The sequence below is a fragment of the Ictalurus furcatus genome, chromosome 24 (assembly GCF_023375685.1).
Source record: "Ictalurus furcatus strain D&B chromosome 24, Billie_1.0, whole genome shotgun sequence".
In the NCBI taxonomy this organism is placed as follows: domain Eukaryota; kingdom Metazoa; phylum Chordata; class Actinopteri; order Siluriformes; family Ictaluridae; genus Ictalurus; species Ictalurus furcatus.
The window spans coordinates 1,328,392-1,350,011 of record NC_071278.1 but is presented as its reverse complement, the minus strand read 5'-3'; the positions used below and the strand labels follow the sequence as shown (position 1 = coordinate 1,350,011).

General features: G+C 43.9%; 2 protein-coding genes across 2 annotated transcripts in view; both read right to left on the bottom strand.

Annotated features, from left to right (window-relative positions):
- Nucleotides 1-10,949, bottom strand: part of rims2b (regulating synaptic membrane exocytosis 2b) — an 85,894-nt gene extending 74,945 nt beyond the window's left edge. The window contains exons 1-3 of the mRNA XM_053612579.1: nt 10,276-10,949; nt 9,776-9,891; nt 1,455-1,665 (exon numbers count right to left, since the gene is read on the bottom strand). Coding sequence (XP_053468554.1) covers nt 1,455-1,665; nt 9,776-9,891 — 327 coding nt within the window. The 5' untranslated portion in view covers nt 10,276-10,949. The remainder of the gene's footprint in view (nt 1-1,454; nt 1,666-9,775; nt 9,892-10,275) is intronic.
- A 4,044-nt stretch (nt 10,950-14,993) lies between these two features.
- Nucleotides 14,994-21,589, bottom strand: cthrc1a (collagen triple helix repeat containing 1a). Its single transcript, XM_053613405.1, has 4 exons — nt 21,202-21,589; nt 17,083-17,301; nt 16,326-16,542; nt 14,994-15,649 (listed from the first exon to the last, which is right to left on the bottom strand). The coding sequence occupies exons 1-4, from the start codon at nt 21,334-21,336 to the stop codon at nt 15,507-15,509; spliced, it is 714 nt and encodes a 237-aa protein (XP_053469380.1). The 5' UTR covers nt 21,337-21,589; the 3' UTR covers nt 14,994-15,506.
- Between the last annotated feature and the right edge of the window lie 31 nt (nt 21,590-21,620).

Below are 21,620 nucleotides of genomic sequence, written 5' to 3'. Positions count from 1 at the left end.
CACCAACCTGACAAACACCAACACCAACCTGACAAACACCAACCTGACCAACACCAACACCAACCTGACAAACACCAACACCAACCTGACAAACACCAACCTGACCAACACCAACACCAACCTGACCAACACCAACACCAACCTGACAAACACCAACCTGACCAACACCAACACCAACCTGACAAACACCAACCTGACCCACACCAACCTAACCAACACCAACACCAACCTGACAAACACCAACATGACCCACACCAACCTAACCAACACCAACACCAACCTGACCAACACCAACACCAACCTGACAAACACCAACCTGACCAACACCAACACCAACCTAACCAACACCAACACCAACCTGACAAACACCGACCTGACCAACACCAACACCAACCTGACAAACACCAACCTGACCCACACCAACCTAACCAACACCAACACCAACCTGACAAACACCAACATGACCCACACCAACCTAACCAACACCAACACCAACCTGACCAACACCAACCTGACAAACACCAACCTGACCAACACCAACACCAACCTAACCAACACCAACACCAACCTGACAAACACCAACCTGACCAACACCAACACCAACCTAACCAACACCAACACCAACCTGACAAACACCGACCTGACCAACACCAACACCAACCTGACAAACACCAACACCAACCTGACAAACACCAACCTGACCAACACCAACACCAACCTGACCAACACCAACACCAACCTGACAAACACCAACCTGACCAACACCAACACCAACCTGACCAACACCAACACCAACCTGACAAACACCAACCTGACCAACACCAACACCAACCTGACAAACACCAACCTGACCCACACCAACCTAACCAACACCAACACCAACCTGACAAACACCAACATGACCCACACCAACCTAACCAACACCAACACCAACCTGACCAACACCAACACCAACCTGACAAACACCAACCTGACCAACACCAACACCAACCTAACCAACACCAACACCAACCTGACAAACACCAACCTGACCAACACCAACACCAACCTGACAAACACCAACCTAACCAACACCAACACCAACCTGACAAACACCAACCTGACCAACACCAACACCAACCTAACCAACACCAATACCAACCTGACCAACACCAAGCTGATGTTTGTATTTATTGTAGGGAATGTGTGTGATGTAGCTTGTTTCTGGTATGAATGAATGATATCTATCACTAATATCTATAAACGTACAAAAGGACGCGGCAGAGATTAAAACCAGTTGCAGCTCCGTCACTTTCCTCCTCAGCACACAGTGTGGTTTGAGATTCAGAACGGAGCTCGCACACAAACCCAAACCCGCTAAACGTTAACTCCCGTATCCACACACACACACACGTACACACACACGCACACACAGACGTAAGCACTGAGCCAGGGAGCCGAGGCGGGTTTGTTACCTTGTTGGAGCGCAGAGACACTCTTCCCCCGCAGCGAGCGCAGAACTTGGTTTGGCAATAAGAACACATGTGGCCGCAGCCGTCGGCAAATTTGGTTTTGTGGCAAATTCCGCAGGTTGGAGAGTCGCTCTTCTGCTCCTGAGTCTTCTGAGCCTCATCACCGAGCTTCTTCACCTGATCCTTATACATCTCAAACTGCTGATGCAGCCTCCTGCCCCGAGGAGAGAGGAGAGCCAAACATCCCAATCAGAATCAAATCAGAATCGGAATCAAATCAGAATCTAAATCAGAAACAGAATAGAATCAGAATCCAATTAAAAATCAGAATAAAATCAGATTCGGAATCAAATCAAAATCAGGATAAAATCAAATTCGAAATCAAATCAAAATCAGAATAAGGTCAGAATCCAAATCAAATTAGAATTGAAGTCACAATCAGAATAAAATCAGAAACCAACTCAAATTAGAATTGAAATCACAATCAGAATAAAATCAGAATCAGATTCTAATAAAAACTATAATCAAATTCAAATCGGAATCATATAAGAATCAGAATCAGAATCAAATCAGAATCAGATTCTAATATGAATTAGAATCATATTAGAATCAGAAACAAATTAGATTCAGAATCAAATCAGAATCAGATTCTAATAAGAATTAGAATCAGAATCAAATCAGAATCAGCATTACCATTAGAATTAGAATTTATTTTAGAATCTGAGCCACAGAATCACAATCACTTCTAGAATTAGAACCAAATGAATAATGAAAATAACTGTTTTAGAATCCAAATGAGATTCATAATCAAAATTAGAGTCAGAATCAGTATTGGAGTCAGAGACGGATTTAGAGACAAAAGTTTATAACAAAGGTTTGAATTAGAATCACAAAATAAGAATTTAGAGGCAAATTACAATTAGAATCAGAAATAATATCAGGATCCCAATCGGAACTGCAACTAGAACAAGAATAATCTTTAAAATTAAGACCAAAGTTATGATTAAAATTATGGTTACCATTTTAATCCAATCTGAATCAGATTTACTACTGAAATCAGATTTAGAAACAGAATTAAAGCTACAATCAGAAGGGTAAATTAAAATTATATTTAGGTGTCAAAAATCTAAATCAAAATCACAGTGCGATTTAGAAACTTTCAGAAGTCTGAATCAGAATTTAAATTAAACTCACAGACGTGGAATAAAAGTAAGAATTAGAATTATTCAGAACTATAACGAGAATAAAAACAGGAAGCAGAATGACGGAAGATTTCCTGTAATCATATGATCCCATCATAATTTCCATTATTAGATTCTCACAATAACTGATTGTGATTTTTTTTACATTTCCGAATCTAATTTAATTCTAATTGAATCTGATCTGAATTATGACTGACTTTAATGTTACATCGCAACCGCAATTACAGTCTGAATCTCGTCCAGTCCACACGCCCGGCATTACAGAGGAAACCGTTCCTCACGATGGAGCTAACGCGTATCTCTTTCATTTATTGCTTTTATTTTTTATTACTGATCTTGTTCACGCCCACGCTGTAGTTAAACACGTGTATGCTATTCACTGCGTAGCCGCCAATCAGCCCAAACTAGCTAGCGTATCGTAGCACCGCGTCCCGTGTTAACCTCGTGTTATTCTGAATTTTCCAAACAGCCGTGAAAATTACTATCAGAACTCATCCTAGCAAGAAACCGATCAAACACCGGCATTTTAAACACGTTTAATTCTTCACTCTGCTCCCACACACACACACACACACACAAGGAGGGCATGTCTGAGCACTAAGAATTCTGGGAAATGGAGGTTTTTGTGTACTTACTGAGAAAGCTGGGACATTGGCCCTGTGTTGGGAGACTCCCTACAGTGGAGAGATATTTTATATAGAGCTCAGCATGCAGAAAAAAAACAAAATGATGGACAAAATGAAAATGCAGCAAATTATGTTCCAAATGGAATAATAATAATAATAATAATAATAATAATAATAATAATAAACTCACACAAACTATAAAAATGAATATAACATAAGAACTCAAGAAAATAAATTCAAACCAACACAAAACATAAACAGTAAAGAATGATGATGATGATATATACATATATATATATATATATATATATATATATATATATATATACACACATGTAAACATATACATATATATCATCATGTTGTGTATATATATATATATATATATATATATATATATATATATATATATACAGCTAAAAAGCTGATCTATATATACAACATGATGTTGTATATATAAAGAATGATTATATGATTTTATATATATATATATATATAAAATCATATAATCATTCTTTACATCGAAACAAAGATGGCAGACAAAAAGCTGATCTATATATACAACATGATTTTATATATATATATATATATATATATATATATATATATATATATATATGTGTGTGTGTATGTATGTTCATATGTATGATCTATACACAAACCATTGGTTTGCTTTATTACTTTATGATGACAGAAAAAGAACAATATCTTCGCTGATAAAAAGATTTGGACTTGCTAGGTCGCCTACAGCAGTTACTCAGTCTCCCCCAACTAAAATAAAAAGGAATTTTATATTTTATAAAACTAAAAACAGGACCTGACACAAGCTGATATTCAGGTTGAGTTTGTTGGACTGTAGGTACGGCGTTTCATTTCCGCGAGGTTGAAGCGGTGCTACGTCAGGGTGAAGACACAGATCATTCACAGAGCTAGCTCATTCTGGATCCTTCTAAACCTCAAACACGAGAAAGGGCTTCTGGGTTCCGAAAGGAGAAAACACGGAGGGCGAGAAAGTGTGTGCCTGTCCTCATGGTGATCGAATCCAAAATGGCCGCCTGCTTCCTATAGCGCGTTCTGCTGTGGTGCTTGAGTTCAGTTCATGTAGATCTTCAGCCTGACCATGAGAGTGTGTTCACGCACGTTCACACTCGCAAACAACGAAGCGGCACGCGGTTGTTTCTTTTCGACGTGTGTGCAGCAACAAAGTGACGTCCGTGTACATTTTTTTTTCAATTCTATGTAAATGAGGTATGACGCCGTGAAGCGACACATCCAAAGCGATTGTTCCCGAATCGTTCCTCTGACCAGTCGCAGGAGCGCGCGGTCTGACGGTTCTCCAACTCAGAGACTTTAGTTCCTACCCACAGGTAGTTCATATTTACTGTTCCAGACATGAATAATAGAAGGACGATTTCTAACCATGGTTTCCTCTGATCCGGTTATTAAATGAGTATACAGACATTAGAGAGAGAAAAAAAGCCTGGAAGGAAGGAGGAACAGTTGCGGGTGTCTGTGGTGAGCGTTTGGAGCTCGCACGGAGATTCTGATCTGATCTGAGAATGACGCTAGTATGAAGTCGAGAGCACGCAAATCAAACCTAAATACGTGTGTGGAAAACGTATCATGAGCTGTAGGCTTTGGACAGGCCACGCCCACAAGAGACAAACTACAAACCGACAAGAGAAACTTCAGATTTAAGAAGGCCCCTCTCTCTCTCTCACTCTCTCTCCTTATCTCTCTCACTCTATCTCTCTTTCTCTATCTCTCTTTCTCTCTCACTCTATCTCTCTTTCTCTATCTCTCACTTTCATTCTCTCTGTCCTTATCTCTCTCTCTCCTCTCTCTCTCTCTAGCTCTCTCACTCTCCTGTCTCCTCTCTCCTCTCTCTCTCTTTCTCTATCTCTCTTTCTCTATCTCTCACTTTCATTCTGTCTGTCTTTATCTCTCTCTCTCCTCTCTCTCTCTCTCTAGCTCTCACTCTCCTCTGTCTCCTCTCTCCTCTCTCTCTCTTTCTCTATCTCTCTTTCTCTATCTCTCACTTTCATTCTGTCTGTCTTTATCTCTCTCTCTCCTCTCTCTCTCTCTCTAGCTCTCTCACTCTCCTCTGTCTCCTCTCTTTTCTTCTCTCTTTCTCTATCTCTCACTTTCATTCTGTCTGTCTTTATCTCTCTCTCTCCTCTCTCTCTCTCTCTAGCTCTCTCACTCTCCTCTGTCTCCTCTCTTTTCTTCTCTCTTTCTCTATCTCTCTCACTCTATCTCTCTCTTTCTCTATCTCTCTCACTCTATCTCTCTTTCTCTGTCGCTCTCCTCTCGTTCTCTATCTCTCATTTTCATTCTCTCTGTCCTTATCTCTCTCTCCTCTCTCTCTCTCTTTCTCTAGCTCTCTCACTCTCCTGTCTCCTCTCTCTTCTTCTCTCTCCCTCTCTCCTCTCTCTTTCTCTATCCCTCTCACTCTCCTTCTCTCTCAATCTCCTACTCTCTCTCCTTATCTCTCTCTCTCCTCTCTCTCTTTCTCTATCTCTCTCTCCTTCTCTCTCACTCTCCTCTCTCTCTCTCGCTCTCCTCTCTTTCTCTATCTCTCGCTCTCACTCTCATTCTCTCTGTCCTTATCTCTCTCGCTCTCCTCTCTCTTCTTCTCTCTCTTTCACTATCTCTCTCCTTCTCTCTCTCCTTATCTCTCTCACTCTCCTCTCACCCTCCTCCTTCTCTCTCTCCTTATCTCTCTCACCCTCCTCTCTCTCTCTCTCTCTCTCTCACTCGTTCTCTGCCTTTTGTGTTAAGAACGCAGGGAACATCTGACACAGAGAACCCAAAACGTAAAAGTCTCGTCTTGGTAACGAGCGTCGTTACCAAACACCGCGACAGCTGAGCTTTCAGCGGCGTGCCATCGCATCTTCTGATCCGTCGCTGCAGCTTAGCGCTCGGCTAATTCCATCACGCTAATAGGATCTGAGAGGAATAATTAGGCCTAAACAAAATGCCGTCCATTCAAGCGCATGGAACAAGAGGCGCGGCAGAATCTCCCGGGGAAAAGCACAGCGTTTATCTCATAGCAACAATCAAAATAATAAAGTTCTGATGTTCAGCCATTCCCAGAATGCTTTGCACAATGTCCACTTTCACTACAAATCCCCCTTTACTCAATCAGTGTGTAATCTAGTCGGCACCGTACGGGTACGCTAACTTACGTCTCTTTAATCACGGGTCACGTGTGCAGAATAAAACACGCGGTGTCGTGCAGTTACAGGAAACTCATCGACGACGGAACGGTGCGATGGAGAGGAAGATTTATAAATGAATAGTCTGACTGTTACAACGCGCTGACACTGGAGACGTGGAGCGTCCGCCATACAAGCCTCCGTTACTATAGAGACGATAAGGTCATTTTCTGTTATAGAAAATGAATCAACGCCTTCTGACCAATCAGAATCCAGAACTCAGCAGCGCTGTGGTGTAAGCGATATTATTGATTTGCGTTATATGACGTTACACAACGTATCTTCTAGTATTTTCATTTCCCCTTACTTCGATTTCGATTCTCTCCGACTGATTTGTTGTTGGAATTCTGCGACGTACGAATGCCTTTGATCTTTTTTAACCCCGTGTATGCTGAGACATGACGGTAAATCCCCTTCACATGAAAGATGATAACAAATCCTCCAGCTGAAATTTCAGTAGCATGGAGGATCAGTTCATGAATAAAAGCAGGATTAAATGATGGTTCGGATGGGTTTTAAACCGTGCGTGAGGTCGGGATCAGACTGATTAACCGATAAACTTTAAATCCGGTTTAATCGTCAAGGTTCCTGGTGTTAAATCAATACAGTTGATAAAGATCGTGTTGGTCAGGTTCTGACTTCAGGATTGTGATCGTTCTGTACGCTGCAACGTCGTGTTCCTTCGTTCCTCTTCCTCTGGCTCTCAAACACACACTGTGCATCCGTGAACCCGCTGACCCTCCTGTTTCTGTGCCAATGAGCCTGTGAAGTGTGTGTGAGGGTGTGAGAGTGTGTAAGTGCGTGTGTGTGTGTGTGTGTGTGTGGTTTCAGGCTAGACTGAGTGATTGCCAGGTACGCTTTGGCAGAACGCTCGAGTATGTCCAGGACCTGCTGCTGCTGCTGGTTTGTGTCTATAACGAGGTTAGCGTCACGACTCTCGGTTTCGGCTCCGCTCTGCGTGTCCACCTGGCACGAGAGAGAGTGCGAAAGTGTCGAATAACATCGTGCAAAGGAGGTAACGAGCTTACAGGGATTCCCGTCTTCTTCTTCGTGACGACGCACACTCAGAGCGCTGATTACTAGCAGCTGTAAACCCGAACGAACGAATGGGAGATTATTCCTCCAGAGACGAGCGGAGTGAAGGGATGGTGACGACGAGGCTCGTGTTTAAACGCTGAGCGACTTTTTCCTCAGGTGAGACAGAGACAGGTGTGGACGATGCTGAGGATCAACGTGAGAACTCGTTTCCTGTTGTAAACAAATAGCTCGGTACGGAATGTCAATAATGCTGATTTCCCATCAGTGCGTGAGGATATATATATATATATATACACGATATGTTTTCAGAACTGCGCTATACGGCCAAAAGTATGTGGACACCTGTCTATCACACCCATACGTGTCTATTCCAAAACCATGGGCATTGATAGGGTTCTCCTTTGCTGTTGTAATAAACTCCACTCTCTCTGTTCTGGGAAAGATTTTGGGGCGTGGCTGTGTGGGATTTGTGTTCGTTCAGCTACGAGAGCGTTAGCGAGGTTGAGGTCAGGCGCTGATGTTGATGTAAGGAGACTCCAGTTCCAGCTCATCCCGAAAGTGTTCAGCGGGGTTGAGGTCAGGGCTCTGTGCAGGACACTCGCGTTCTTCTACCTTCTTCCATCCTTCACACACCACGTCTTCATGGAGCTCGCTCTGTGCACACGGGCATCGTCTCGCTGGATCAGGGATTGTTCCGCTTAGTTCTCAGTGAAACTGTAAAGCTACAGCGCACACTACAAACACGTTCTATACAACTGTGTGCTTCAGACTTTGCAGGAACATTTTGGTGAAGAACCTCATACTGTACGCACATACTTCTGGCCTTACAGCGTATATAAAGTAGAAAATAATAATAATGTTTTCGCAGACTAACACGCAAATAATCCAAACATCTCCGTACTGCCGGCATGCAACCGAGTGAACGTAGACGCAAACGGGAAGCACGTTGTTCTTTTTTTTTTCAAGGTTCAGAGGGCGTCCGATCTCGCGTAACGCAACAATAAAAGCTGTATGAGTTCCGCGAGGCTTTTATTTTCAGTGAGCCGACAGGAAAAGACCACGTTTATTAACACTAGCATGAGCGTGTGCTGCAGTGTGACGTATTTACAGAGTTCATTCATTCATCCTTAGCAACTGCCTGGTCAGGGCGGCGGCGGATTAAATCGGGATTAGAACCGACAAAGCCAGCCCGTTCGAAATGATCGCTTTGTGGTTGAGGACGAACTGGAGTGATGTAGCTGAGGTTGAGGAACTGTTACACGCTGTACTGCCTCTGTTCACGTTTCTACATCTGTGAGATGGGGTGTGTGTGTGGGATGGGGTGTGTGTGTGAGATGGGGGTGTGTCTGGGGGGGGGGGGGGGGTCCCAGTGTTTCTGCAGACAGAGAGGTAGGTTCATATTTTATTTATTTATTTTTTTAAATAACCATCTAACGGTTTGGGAAATGGGAATACAGCGGCACCGAGTTACACCCCTGACACTAGATACAGCCTAGTGAGCGTCCAACATGAAGTCATTAGTGACTCAGCTCCAGCCTCTCTACAGAAATACATCACATGGATATGAATGAATGTCCATCTACACCCTACACAGTGCCCTTAACGTGGAATAGGGACGTGTTTGGGACGGAGCCCATTCTGAGCGGACAGCGCCGTGGTGCTGAAAATGAAAACCAACCACACACACACACACACACACACACACACAGAAGGAAGAGCCACGCCGGCACAGACGCTACTAAACCCGAGATCCATGACCGCAAACGCGTGTAATTAATGATTTAATGAAATCATCAGGGGGAAATGAGTGATGAGGAAACAGGAAGATGGCGCTCAGAGCCGAGCTGCACGAGCAAAGATCAAACCCTCACGCAGACCTGATCTAACCCAAACCAGCCGTGCAACCAGCTCCACACTGACACCACACCACGCAATACATGCACACGAAGGAAAGAAAGAAACGCAGACAGCCCCAGTGTGCTGTGCGTGTGCTGTGCGTGTGCTGTGCGTGTGCTGTGCGTGTGCTGTGCGTGTGCTGTGCGTGTGCTGTGCGTGTGCTGTGCGTGTTTACACCGCGGGACATTTTCTCTCCCAGCCCCGGCAAGCTGCGGTGTTGGATTTCCCAGCGCTAAAAATAACATTTTAAAGAGACAACACACACACACACACACACACACACACACACACGCACATACACACGCACATACACACGCGCGCGCACGATCGATCAGCTTGCTCACTTCAACATGGACTGCTCCTTCTCTTCTTCTTTCTTCTGCCGATCCATGACCGAGAGGATGATCTTCCTCTCCTCCTCGGTCAGGTGGCTCAGGTCCGGCATCTCCGGAGCTGACATCTTTCACACACACACACACACACACACACACAGGATTGAAATATGTCAGAAACACACAGATAGCCTATAAGATAATGATTGCTTGAGAGAGGTGTGTGTGTGTGTGTGTGTGTGTGTGTGTGTGTGATGGAAGCCTGAGGCTCTGCAGAGAAATGCAGTGCAGCACATGGACATCAGCTGCACATCTCCATCCACATGCTGAATGTAACATCATCCTAAACCTGCTTCCTAAACACACCGTTACAGCACTGTTTACACCTGACACCTGCACTGCATCGCCTTTCAGGTGTGTGTGTGTGTGTGTGCGTGCGTGTGTGTGTGTGTGTGTGTGCATGTGGTGAGTAACAACACGGTCATAAATACAAACACAAATCAACCTCTTACCTTTTTCAAAAAGAGATGTTTTATCTCCACATCATGACTAATCCCAGTCTAACCCATGCCCACTGCGTCCTGTGCACACACCCGGCTCGCGCTCATCCATCACAAACAGGAGAATGATCACATATATCAATCCCGAGGCCTTTTTTATTATTATTTTATTTCCTTTATTATTTATTTTCTGCGCCCTCCTCCCTTTTTTGTCTTCCTTCTTCCCTCCTTTTTTCCCCTCTTTCCCTTTATAACCTCCACCGCGCTTCCGTGTTCTCTCTCCTCTCTCCTCTCCTCTCCTCCTGGGTCATCATTTCTTTCCCCCACAGATTTCTTAAATGCGGGAAAAATGGATGCAAAAAAAAAAAAAAAAGAAGAAGGAAATGGAATAGAATGAAGCGGAATGAAGCAGGTGGGCGGGGTCCGGCGTGCTGACGTCACCAGCTTCCCGTGCGGCTGGTTTTATATGGAAGGCCTGCGGGGACAAAACGCAGGATGAATCCTGTATGAGGATCCTGGGCACTTCCTGGTGAGCGTTCAGTGAGTACTGTACACTAGACGTGGTGAAGAAGCTCACTAGTGTGTTAGGTTAGCTTGTCACACCTTATGTAGGGAGCATGAAGTTACGTCCCGAATACTTCCCCGTTAGAGAGCGTTCACACATGCGGCCATGTTAGCGCTGCAAGTGGCCGGTCGCTGTACTATGAAGTCGCCAGTAGGCGTTCCTGTTACTGGTTGCCATCCTATGAGATGAAGGAGAAGCAGCATGTACTCTTTGCCATTGCACGGTGACTTAGCGGTTAGCGCGTTCGCCTCACACGTCCAGGGTCCGGGGTTTGATTCCCACCGTGGCCCTGTGTGTGCGGAGTTCGCATGTTCTCCCCGTGCTGCGGGGGTTTCCTCCGGGTACTCCGGTTTCCTCCCCCAGTCCAAACACATGCACGGGTTTGGACTGATTGGCGTGTCCAAAGTGTCCGTAGTGTATGAATGGGTGTGTGGGTGTGTATGTGATTGTGCCCTGTGATGTATTGGCACCCTGTCCAGAGTGTACCCCACCTTGTGCCCGATGCTCCCTGGGATAGGCTCCAGGTTCCCCATGACCCTGAAGGAAGGATAAAGCAGTATAGAAGATGGATGGATGGATAGCTTATGGCCTTAGCACGTGCAAAGCGAAATAATCATAATGAAACACACTCACTGTTTGTTGCAATCGAGCAAAATCCCGAGACTAGTCTTACCTAATGCACCTTTAAGCATTATTCAGAAGTTGTGAAGACGTCAAGCACAGAGGGCGGAGTTTGAGTTTGAGGCGTGGTTGTGAAAATCTTTAATATATCATTAATCATCACATCCACTTCCAGTGTTGAAAACTAGGCGAAACTTTGTGATCGTCCAGTTAAATGATCTCTACAGTGTATATGCTCCGCCCCTGGGGGCGTGTCTTGGGTACTGTAGCATCTTCTTAGCAGGAAGCATGGTTCATCAGTGTGTTTTTGGCCATGTATCCCTTTTCCAATTGAGAATAAATGTTTATTCATTAGGAAGAGGGTGGAGTTTGTGAGGGTTGGGTGGTTTACTGACTTTCCAGAGGAGCGTTTTTGTAAACTTTTTTGTTGTTGATGTAAATAATGTCGGACTGAAGGAGATGGTGATTCTGTCTTTACACTCCATCAGGGCTTCTCCATCAGCACGAGTCACGAGTTAAAGACTCTCGATAAACTCCTCTCTTCCATCCTCAGATACCTTGCTGGACGGGCGGGGATGGGGCGTATCACGAATGCTCCTGGGAGTAAATTCGGACAAGTGCTTCAACATGACGTCACTCTGACTTCCTGTTTCAAAAGGAAATACATCAACGTATAGAATCAAAATACAAATCAAGCGGCTATTTCATGAGGACTTTACGGCAACTAAACATGACTGTAACGAGTAAATTTGAGTAAAAACACTAAGAACAGTGAAGGTAAATATGAGCATTAAAGTGTAATAATAAACTCAATCTTAATTCCACACAGAATTAATCATAAATACTAACTAATCTTTGGCATCCTGTAAATATGTGTGTGTGTGTGTGTGTGTGTGTGTGTGTGTGTGTTTACATGCTCTGTGCTACATACTGCTTCTGGCTGAAGTTTAACCTGAGTAGTTTAGAAATTCAACGTTTTTGAAAATCACGTGTTTCCGCCGGTGAGCGTGGTCCTGAAGCGCCCTCTATTGGACATACAGCAGAATACACAGGATGTAGAAGCTGATGTTTCATCCACATGTAGTGGAATGGAGATACTGTATCGGGGAGCACAGAGGAAGTCTGCTCATCAGAAGTACATTCTTGGGGAGTAAGAAGGCAGGTGTGTGTTCAGGGCGGAGCAGGAATAAGAGACGGAGAGAATGTGATGCCGCTAACGTCAACTGTTTTCCAAAATACTTTTTTTTTTTAAGGTGGTTGGGGGTTATGTTGGTATAATTACATCACATCACAAGAGATGCCAATATTCCTTCTTTTTCTTTGCTTGTTTGTTTATTTAATATTAAGATTGATTAGCTAGGGTTCCTTAAAAATTTCATTTTCAATTTTAAAACAAATTTCCAAAAAGAGTTAGCGTGTTCGCCTCACACCTCCAGGGTCCGGGGTTCGATTCCCACCGTGGCCCTGTGTGTGTGGAGTTTGCATGTTCTCCCCGTGCTGCGGGGGTTTCCTCCGGGTACTCCGGTTTCCTCCCCCAGTCCAAAGATATGCATGGTAGGCTGATTGGCGTGTCCAAAGTGTCCGTAGTGTATGAATGGGTGTGTGAGTGTGTGTGTGAGTGTGCCCTGTGATGTATTGGCACCCTGTCCAGGGTGTACCCCGCCTTGTGCCCCATGCTCCCTGGGATAGACTCCAGGTTCGCTGCAACCCTGTAGGATAAGCGCTATAGAAGATAGATGGATGGATGGATTTCCAGAAAGTCCTTTATTACATGTCTATATTAATACACCAAAATTTTCCACCTTGGCCAGTTGCATTTCCATTCAATTTCTTTGTTGGCATTTTCTCAATATTTTTACATGTGTATAAAAGAGTTGCGTGGATACAATCATGTTTAACCAGTGTGTTAGTTATAAATGTGATGATGATGATGATGATGATGATGATGATGAAACATCAGTGAGACCAAACACACTAAACCCCTTGTTGGTGTAAATTTGCTTTCTTCATTTTGTCCTAAGGGGATGCTAACTTTAGCACAAACTTTAGCGCTTGACTTGAAAAGGGAGTTGTAATAAATGTAGAGTTTGATAAAATGGCGGTGAAGTGTAATAGCTGCTGAACGCCGAGCAGCACAGTGACAGCGGTGTGCTGTATCATGAGGAACAGTCAGAAGGGTAAGTGCAGGAACACAGTAATTACGATGGTCTAAACCTTCCTCTTCTGTAATTTCAGCTCCTCTTTGAACCTTCATGTTTACAGCCGAGCTTCAGAGCAGGAGACGAGCAAAAAGTCCGTCTGGAGAATCGCGTCTGGAGGAACATCCTGAAGATAAACTTTAGGTCTATAGATCGATTAAAGCTTTTATTTTTAGCGCTAGTTTAATCATTCGATTAAAGTCAGCATGTTGCTATTCCTTCTGTTAGTGAGGTCCAACCCGCTCCGAATGATTCCATCACTTCCTCCTTTATGAGCACGTTTAATGTGTTCTCCAGAGGAAGTAGGAAATAACTGAACCTGAACACACACACACACACACACGCATACACACACTCACACACACACACTCTCTCTCACACACACTCACACGCACACACTCACTCACACACACACACACACACTCTCTCACACACACACTCACTCACACACACACACACACACACAAACTAAACAATGGACCAAACCAACAATGAATGTGTAGCACATTCTCTCTCTCTTTCTCTCTCTCTCACACACACACACACACACACACACACACACACACAGACTCATGTCATCACAGATTTCAACTTTTCCCCCACACACTTTTCCTACAGTTAAGAACACACATACAGCAGAAAAAACACACTATAACAACATTCACTGTACACTATATAAGTAATAAACACTGTGTGTGTGTGTGTGTGTGTGATAGTAAAATACTAAACACGGAGGTGATGTGATGAAGCGGAGTTACTCTAACCACCCTGAAGTTGATTATTTTCCTAAAACAGCACGTCCCCCAGTGGTTTATTCCTCGTACACAAACAGCACTCCGCCGACGATTAGGATGTTTATTGACCAGGACGTGACACACAGTCACGACTGATCCGTTTATAGTGTTACCCGACAGGTAATGCTTGTGTCACAAGTGAAGCGCAGCCCCATGTCCCTGTGAATGAGGTGTTACTATAGCAACTGTAGTGTAAAAGAATGAGCGCATTAATATAAAGCTGTGATGTGCAGAGCCGCTGTTCTAGAAAACTAATCAACCCCTCCTGACCAATCAGAATCCAGGTATGCATGCACTGGGTTTAATACTGCAGCTGCACACTGGTACTGATAACAGGAGCAGCAGTCAGTCTCTCTGTGTGTTTGTGTGTGTGTGGGGGCGGGGGATGAGCACAGCATCTGTATAAGCACTTTCTCACACACACACACAGTGGGTCAGACATTCCCAGCATTACTCACGCTCACTCACACTTGTGTCTGTCTGCTCCATGTTTTACAATGTGGTCACTGCCCGAGTTCTGCTTCATCAGCAAAAAGTTTCCGCGCCCACACGTGTGTAAAACCGTCTCATTTATTTGATTGAAAAATAAGATGTGTGTGTGTGTGTGTGGGACTGAGTCCACATCTGGAAGCATTCAAGTAGGAAAAAAGAAGTTGAGTACTACTCAGAAAGGTCTGGTGGGTGTGTCTTCCAGCTCAAGACACGCCCACCAGTCTCAGCGAGACACACCCTGCACTAAAATACATAAGAATAACTAGGCGTATAAACAGATTAAATATTTTCCGGATTATAATTCTCTCTGGACAATAAGAAACACCTCTTGTTAATACAGATGTTTTGATACTGTATATAGCGATGCCTCCTCACAGCTCCGGGATTCCTGCACACATGCGTCTCTGTGTGTGTGTGTGTGTGTGTGTGTGAGTGTGTGTGTGGAGGGTCACAAGTGTGTGGAGATGATTCTTGTTTAACACTGATAAAAAGTAAACGTTGGAGGAGTACGGCGATGGAGGATGTTCTCCAGCTGTGTATTTCTGACAGCAGACCAGAGACGGGGTGCGGGGATTATTTGGGAAGCTCTTCGATGATCATCCTGGATACGGAGTTCCAGCCCGTGGAGGCGTCTCCGCGCGGGTAATCGGCGCAGGTCCCGACCCAAATCCCCACGTCCACTAGACCAGCGCTGATACCTTCACACAGGCCCTCCACTGCACAACAAAACACACACACACACACACATTAATAAACCATGTAAGCAGTGTGCAGAAGAAGAATACAGAAAGATGTAAACGTGTAAACATCTCTTTGCTCGACGATTCTGTAATGTTGTTTGTGGAAGCGTGAAGTTCGCCGAGGCCGTTATTGTTATTCTGACTCTTTCCACTCACACTCACATCTGTACCTTTCGTACATCTGGAGGAATAAAAACTCAGTCCACGGGCTTCCGGGTGGTGCACAGCGAGTTTGAACCCTGACGATGCCGCAGCTATCCGGCAAAATAAGCCATGCTCTGTGAGTGGGAGGGGCTTACGCTCTCTCCCATGTCAATCACAGCAACACTAGCCAATCACAGGTGTCTGTGCGCTCATGTATGCGGAAGAGGGCGGATAGCGCTTTACTCTTTACATCGGCAGCGGGTCACGGCAATGGCTTCAGTTGTCTTGGAGGAGGCAGGTGTTAGCCCTCACCCTGCCAGGTGACTAAGACTAAAAATTAGGGGGGGTGTTGGAGGGGGATATCTATTTGGACGACAAGGTAAACAACGTGGGAGTGTAACGCTGATCTCCCCACCTCCAAACACGTGCATGTTTGAGAACAACACCACACCCCAACAGCTCATCTTAATAAAAGCCGTGCTACTTCTCAGGGAATAAGACGCTACACCTGTGGACGTGCGGTGCATGTTGATGGTGGAGTTGAACTCTGGACTGCCCTGGTCCAGGTAGATGATGGACTCGATGGATAAGGGCCCTGCGCACTCCGCACCGTTAAAGGTGAAGTACCAGCGGCCGCAGCAGGCCGTCTTACACTTGAGCCGGAGCGAGCCGCTGAAGAGCACTCGCAGGGCGCTGTCCGAACGCAGCTTAGTGAACGTGCAGTCCTGCAGGGACGGAAGACACGCACACACACACGCACACACACACACACCACTCACACTTAAATAACACACTCACAAACAACGGCTGCATTTCTTTACTAATATCAGTCCTGAATAGTGCGCTCTGATTGGCTGAGAGCTTTTTATTTGATCAAAGACTATATTATAACGGGAACAAAGAAAATGTAAAAAAAAAAAAATAAATTATAAAAACACTATAAATTAACAAAGACTATTTTGTAAAGGTAAGGAAAAGTGAAAAAGGAAAAGAAAAGAAAAAAGGAAACCATGAAAAGTTTCAAACTAAAATGTAAAAGTTTAACTTTTTTTTATTTTGCTATAAATGAATGAATGAATGTAAGTTTTTTCGACACTATGAACAGCTCTACATATAAAGTTAATAGTTAAAAGTTAATAGTTAAAAGTTAAAAGTTAATAGTTAATAGTTAAAAGTTAAAAGTTAATAGTTAAAAGTTAATAGTTAAAAGTTAATAGTTAATAGTTAACAGTTAGCGCCGATGTAGGAAGCAGGTGAATAATTACAGCGATCTTGCCGAGGTCGATGCCGTAGTTAAGAGCGCTCCACGCACACTGCTTGTAGTTCGGCTTCCACGGTTCCTCGTATCTCTCCATCACACACTCGCCCTTCTCCCCCTTCGCCCCGTCACGGCCGGGGATTCCCGGGGTACCAGGAATGCCGTTCACGCCCGGATTACCATCACGCCCCTGCACTCCAGGAGGACCCTGTGCACACACGCTGTACTGCGGAGCGGACGGGAGGAGGAGTGTATGAGGGAATATAAACAGATCGAGATCAAAGAGAGGAAAATTTGTGGAGAAAATAGAAAACAAAAAAAATAAAGAAATAAAACTATATAATTGAGCAATAAAGCGTGTATAAGGACACGTAAAACTATCACTGAATTCACAGAAGGGAAAAAAGGAGTTTCCTTACAGCTGAACAATGGAAAAGTATGAGATGTGTGTGTGTGTGTGTGTGTGTGTGTGTGTGTGTGTGTGTGTGTGTACATTTACTTCTAAGTGAATGTACAAAAAGAAAAGAAAAGTTTCCTCATAGTGGAACAAAGATGTATAAATAAAATGTATAAATAAATAATAAACTACTAATCAAACAATAATAATAATAATAATAATAATAATAATAATAATAATAATAGACAAAAAGAGGGGAAGGAAGAGAAAATTATTGGAAGATGTTGAAGGTATTGATCAGTGATCAATGGAAATATAAAACAGAAATAAAAGAAAGAAAGAAAGGAAAGAACAGAACCGTGTGGAGGAAATGACATCGGGTTAACGGGCAAACAACAGAAATAAATCAAATAAAAATACCACTGATCAATAAATATTAAAGTGCAGAAATAAATTCACGTAAATGTGTAAATATAAATCATTTCTATATAAATAAACAACACAAAGAAAGAAAAGAAAAAGCTCATGATTTCTTTACAGGTGAAAAATAATATTTACAAAAAATAGAAATATAAAGAGTCATTATAAAGAAAAGAAGGGGACGTGGTGGATTAGGGGTCAGCGCTGTCTGTCACCTCACGCCTCCAGGGCTGAGGGTTCGATCCCCGCCTCCACCGAACACGTCTCAGCTCAGAGACTACACTGCGGGGGTTTAGTCACGTGACCTCACGTGTAAACAATCTCCTGAACTCACGAAGCTCCACGGGGGAAAAAAACATCATCTTAAAGATCAGAAGCAGTACGACTGAAGATCTTTCCTCTTTAGGTCACATTTACTCCACTGTAACGTGCAATCTATTTTCAGACATTCCTGTGGTGTACACACACACACACACACACACACACGCCGATATCTCGCACACACTCGTCTCAAACACACACTGATCTCCTCTGGGATCTCAGCTAATGGGAACCAAACGGTTGGTGGTCAGCATGACACAAAACACACATTACACACACACACACACACACACACACACTCCTAACTCCAGGGTGTGTTTGTACGTCTCCCGGGAGCTGAAGAAGCAAATTCTTCAAAGCCCAAAAGAAAAAGTGCCAGCGGTGCTGAAGGGAAATGACTGTCGACTGGCAGAAGGAGCTAAACACAGAGGGCAATTTCCTCACAGTGCATTGTGGGTGCTGAAAATTCCCAGAGGTCAAAGGTCAAGCACTGAAGCACTCATCCATGAAAGGAGACTCTGTCATTACAGGGGAACATTTGAAATATTCTGCCTTCTGTGTTAAAATGGCCGCGTCGTCCGTCCTGTTCGCGAGGAGTTTCCCTGGATTTAGATTTGTACAAAAGCTACAGCAATGCTGTTACACACTAAGTATTGGCACCCCAAGATCAGAAACCGCTGTGTCCAAAACGGCACATCATCTCTACAAATATCAAACTGCATTATGGGTATTCTGTAGCTTGTAAGGTCCGTTATGAATACTAACCCCAAGTAGGGTCCAAAACTCACCCCAAAATAGTGCACTATGTAGTGAAGAAGGTATCAGATACACTCTGGAATTAACATCTGCCCGCTGAGGTTTAATCGTGTGGCCGATTACTGGAGGCAGATGAGGTCCTGTGCGTGTGTGTGTGTGTGTGTGTGTGTGTGTGTGTGTGTGTGTGTGGCAGGGGGTCAGAGTGTCAGGAAGCTCTAATGCAAATCTCTCGTTCTTCCCACGAGCCACAATAAAAGACTTACTGTTCTGTCCACAGCACAGACGACTGCAAGCGTGACACGGCTTCTCTCTCTGCTCTCTGATGCTCTGGATCTGTCTAAAGCCCCTGGAAAATGTCTGATCACATCCTAATCAAGTGCTCATTAGACTTTCAGAACATTAGGCCACGTTCATTAGGACACCGACACAATGTTTGGTTCAGTTTGTTCAACTGTGTTGGAAACAATCCACCCTAGATTAATCTTCTTTCCTGGACGGTTAACGGTTACGATTTATCCTTCGCTTCATCCGGACCTCGGGAGAGCGAAGCGGCGGCGCTTTAGTCCTTTAATCTGTCCAGCTCTCTCACCTCCACATCTGCTCAAACAGATCAGCTTCCAAAGCTGAATAAAACACGCATAAAAAAAACGTATGCGTGCAATTGAAGAAGATCATTTATTATTGTTATTATTATTATTAGTATTAGATAAAATGACATGCGAACAAACTACAACGGAAACACATTTACCGTTTAACTTCCTTAATGCGCATCATGCGATTGGATAATCGGCCCTGAAAAGTAAAACGGCGGCGAGCGAGATGCGCCGGTTTCCCCGGAAGTGACGATTTTGTTCTCTTGAACACACGGGATGGAAACGATGCTTTATTCGCAAACGTTTTATGCGATACTCCAATTTTTCACGCAAGATAAATTCGCAACTTGGACGGAAACATAGCTACTGTTGTTTAAATCGCACCACTACGTGATGTCAAAACTTTTCATGTTTTAAGTTGACCTTTGATCTTTACACTAACAGAAAAACCTGATTGTTTGAGATAGCTGAAATGTTTTTTTTCCCCATAACTGCCCTAGCAATACTCACTACGTTTACATGGGCAGTAATCTAATTATTCACCTTATTCTGAATAAGAAAATATTGTGATTAAGGAGTTTACATGAGTCGCTTTTAGAATACTCCTTTCATGTTCCTGTGTTACGTGTTATAGAACGTAGATGGATTAACGTCACACGTCATTACGTCACCGCACCACGCTGTCCGATGTCCCTCCAGAATTTCACGTATCGACATACAGTTGGTCTTCGTTATGGTACCGTATACAGTTTTGGGTGTTTTATTTTAAATTTTATGAAAGATTCAAGTGCAGTTAATTATTTGTCGTGCTGTACGTGCAAATAGACGACTGCGTGAAGCCGTGGGCTGCGTCCCAAACCGCGTACCTAGCTCCTGTATGGTAGCTGAAATACATGTATCTTGCCTACTATATAGTAGGCAAGTACGCGGTTTGGGACGCAGCCGTGCTCTCTTGTTTGCCGTTAAACGGTTGAGCGCTGCCGTGTGTGATCGTGTCCTGTCGCACAATGCGGTGAAAACTCTCACACGACGTTAATAGTGTGATTAAGGTGTGTACATGTCTGTAACGCACGTCGATAATGCGACTAAAACAGGAATACGCCACACGTCTTAATTCCATTTGTGTTTACTTCGAGTATGACTTTAATCGGATTAAGGTCATCAATAATCTCTGTTTACATGCTAGTTTCTTAATCAGGGTATCGCCTTAATCGGGTTCATATCGGATTATTGTTGTCCATGTAAACGCACTGACTGACATCATCAAGACACACAACTGCTACCTTCCAACAGGAATAACGTCAATACAACACCAACCAACACACTAGCACCACAATGAACTCAATCTAACCATATTTAATGTGTTTCGGGGTGGAGTTTGGCTTTAATCCCACACACACACACACACACACACACACACACACACACAACTCAACACAATAAGTGAGAAGGAAAAGCAGTTATAAGGTATTTACAGGGGTTTATGAATGAAGAAGAAAAGAACATTAGAAGATGTAGAAAGGTGTGAGCATGTAAATAACAATAAAACAACACTCTGCTTGTGTGAGAGAGTTAACTGCATGGACTGGAGTTAGAGTTCCAGTGGATTCTGAACCGGTTTCCGGTTTTTATTTCTCACCTTGTCCACGAATTCGGTGTCTCTCGCGCCCACAGTCTTCCTGTCTTTGGCTTTCTGGGTCGTGCAGAGCGGAAAAACGAGCCAGAAGCAGAGGAGAAGCGGAGACAGAGACAGAGACACAGCTCCCATCTTCATAATCACACACACAGACGGAGAGAGAGAGAGAGAGCGCTCATTCCCTGTGCGCGCTCTCGATTAAAAGTGCGAGCGGGGACGCGCGCTCACGCACGCGTGGGGGTGGGGAGGAGGAGGCGCGCGCGCGCGAGGACATTGACTCTTTTGTTTTCTCTCAGAATTTGCCTAATGTTCCTTCAAAAAATATTCCACATTAAAGATTATTTGTTATTATTTTTAACGTTTTTAAAGATTTTTAAACAGTGACATCGAGGACTAAATTCTATTTGCAAACCGAACTGTTA

Excerpts from the sequence above, each read along its gene's own strand:
- cthrc1a (XM_053613405.1), bottom strand. The coding sequence starts at position 21,336 with ATGAAGATGGGAGCTGTGTCTCTGTCTCTGTCTCCGCTTCTCCTCTGC. Across the intron at positions 17,302-21,201 it reads ACACCGAATTCGTGGACAAG|TACAGCGTGTGTGCACAGGG; the intron begins GTGAGAAATAAA and ends TCCGCTCCGCAG. Across the intron at positions 16,543-17,082 it reads TCGACCTCGGCAAGATCGCT|GACTGCACGTTCACTAAGCT; the intron begins GTAATTATTCAC and ends CCGTCCCTGCAG.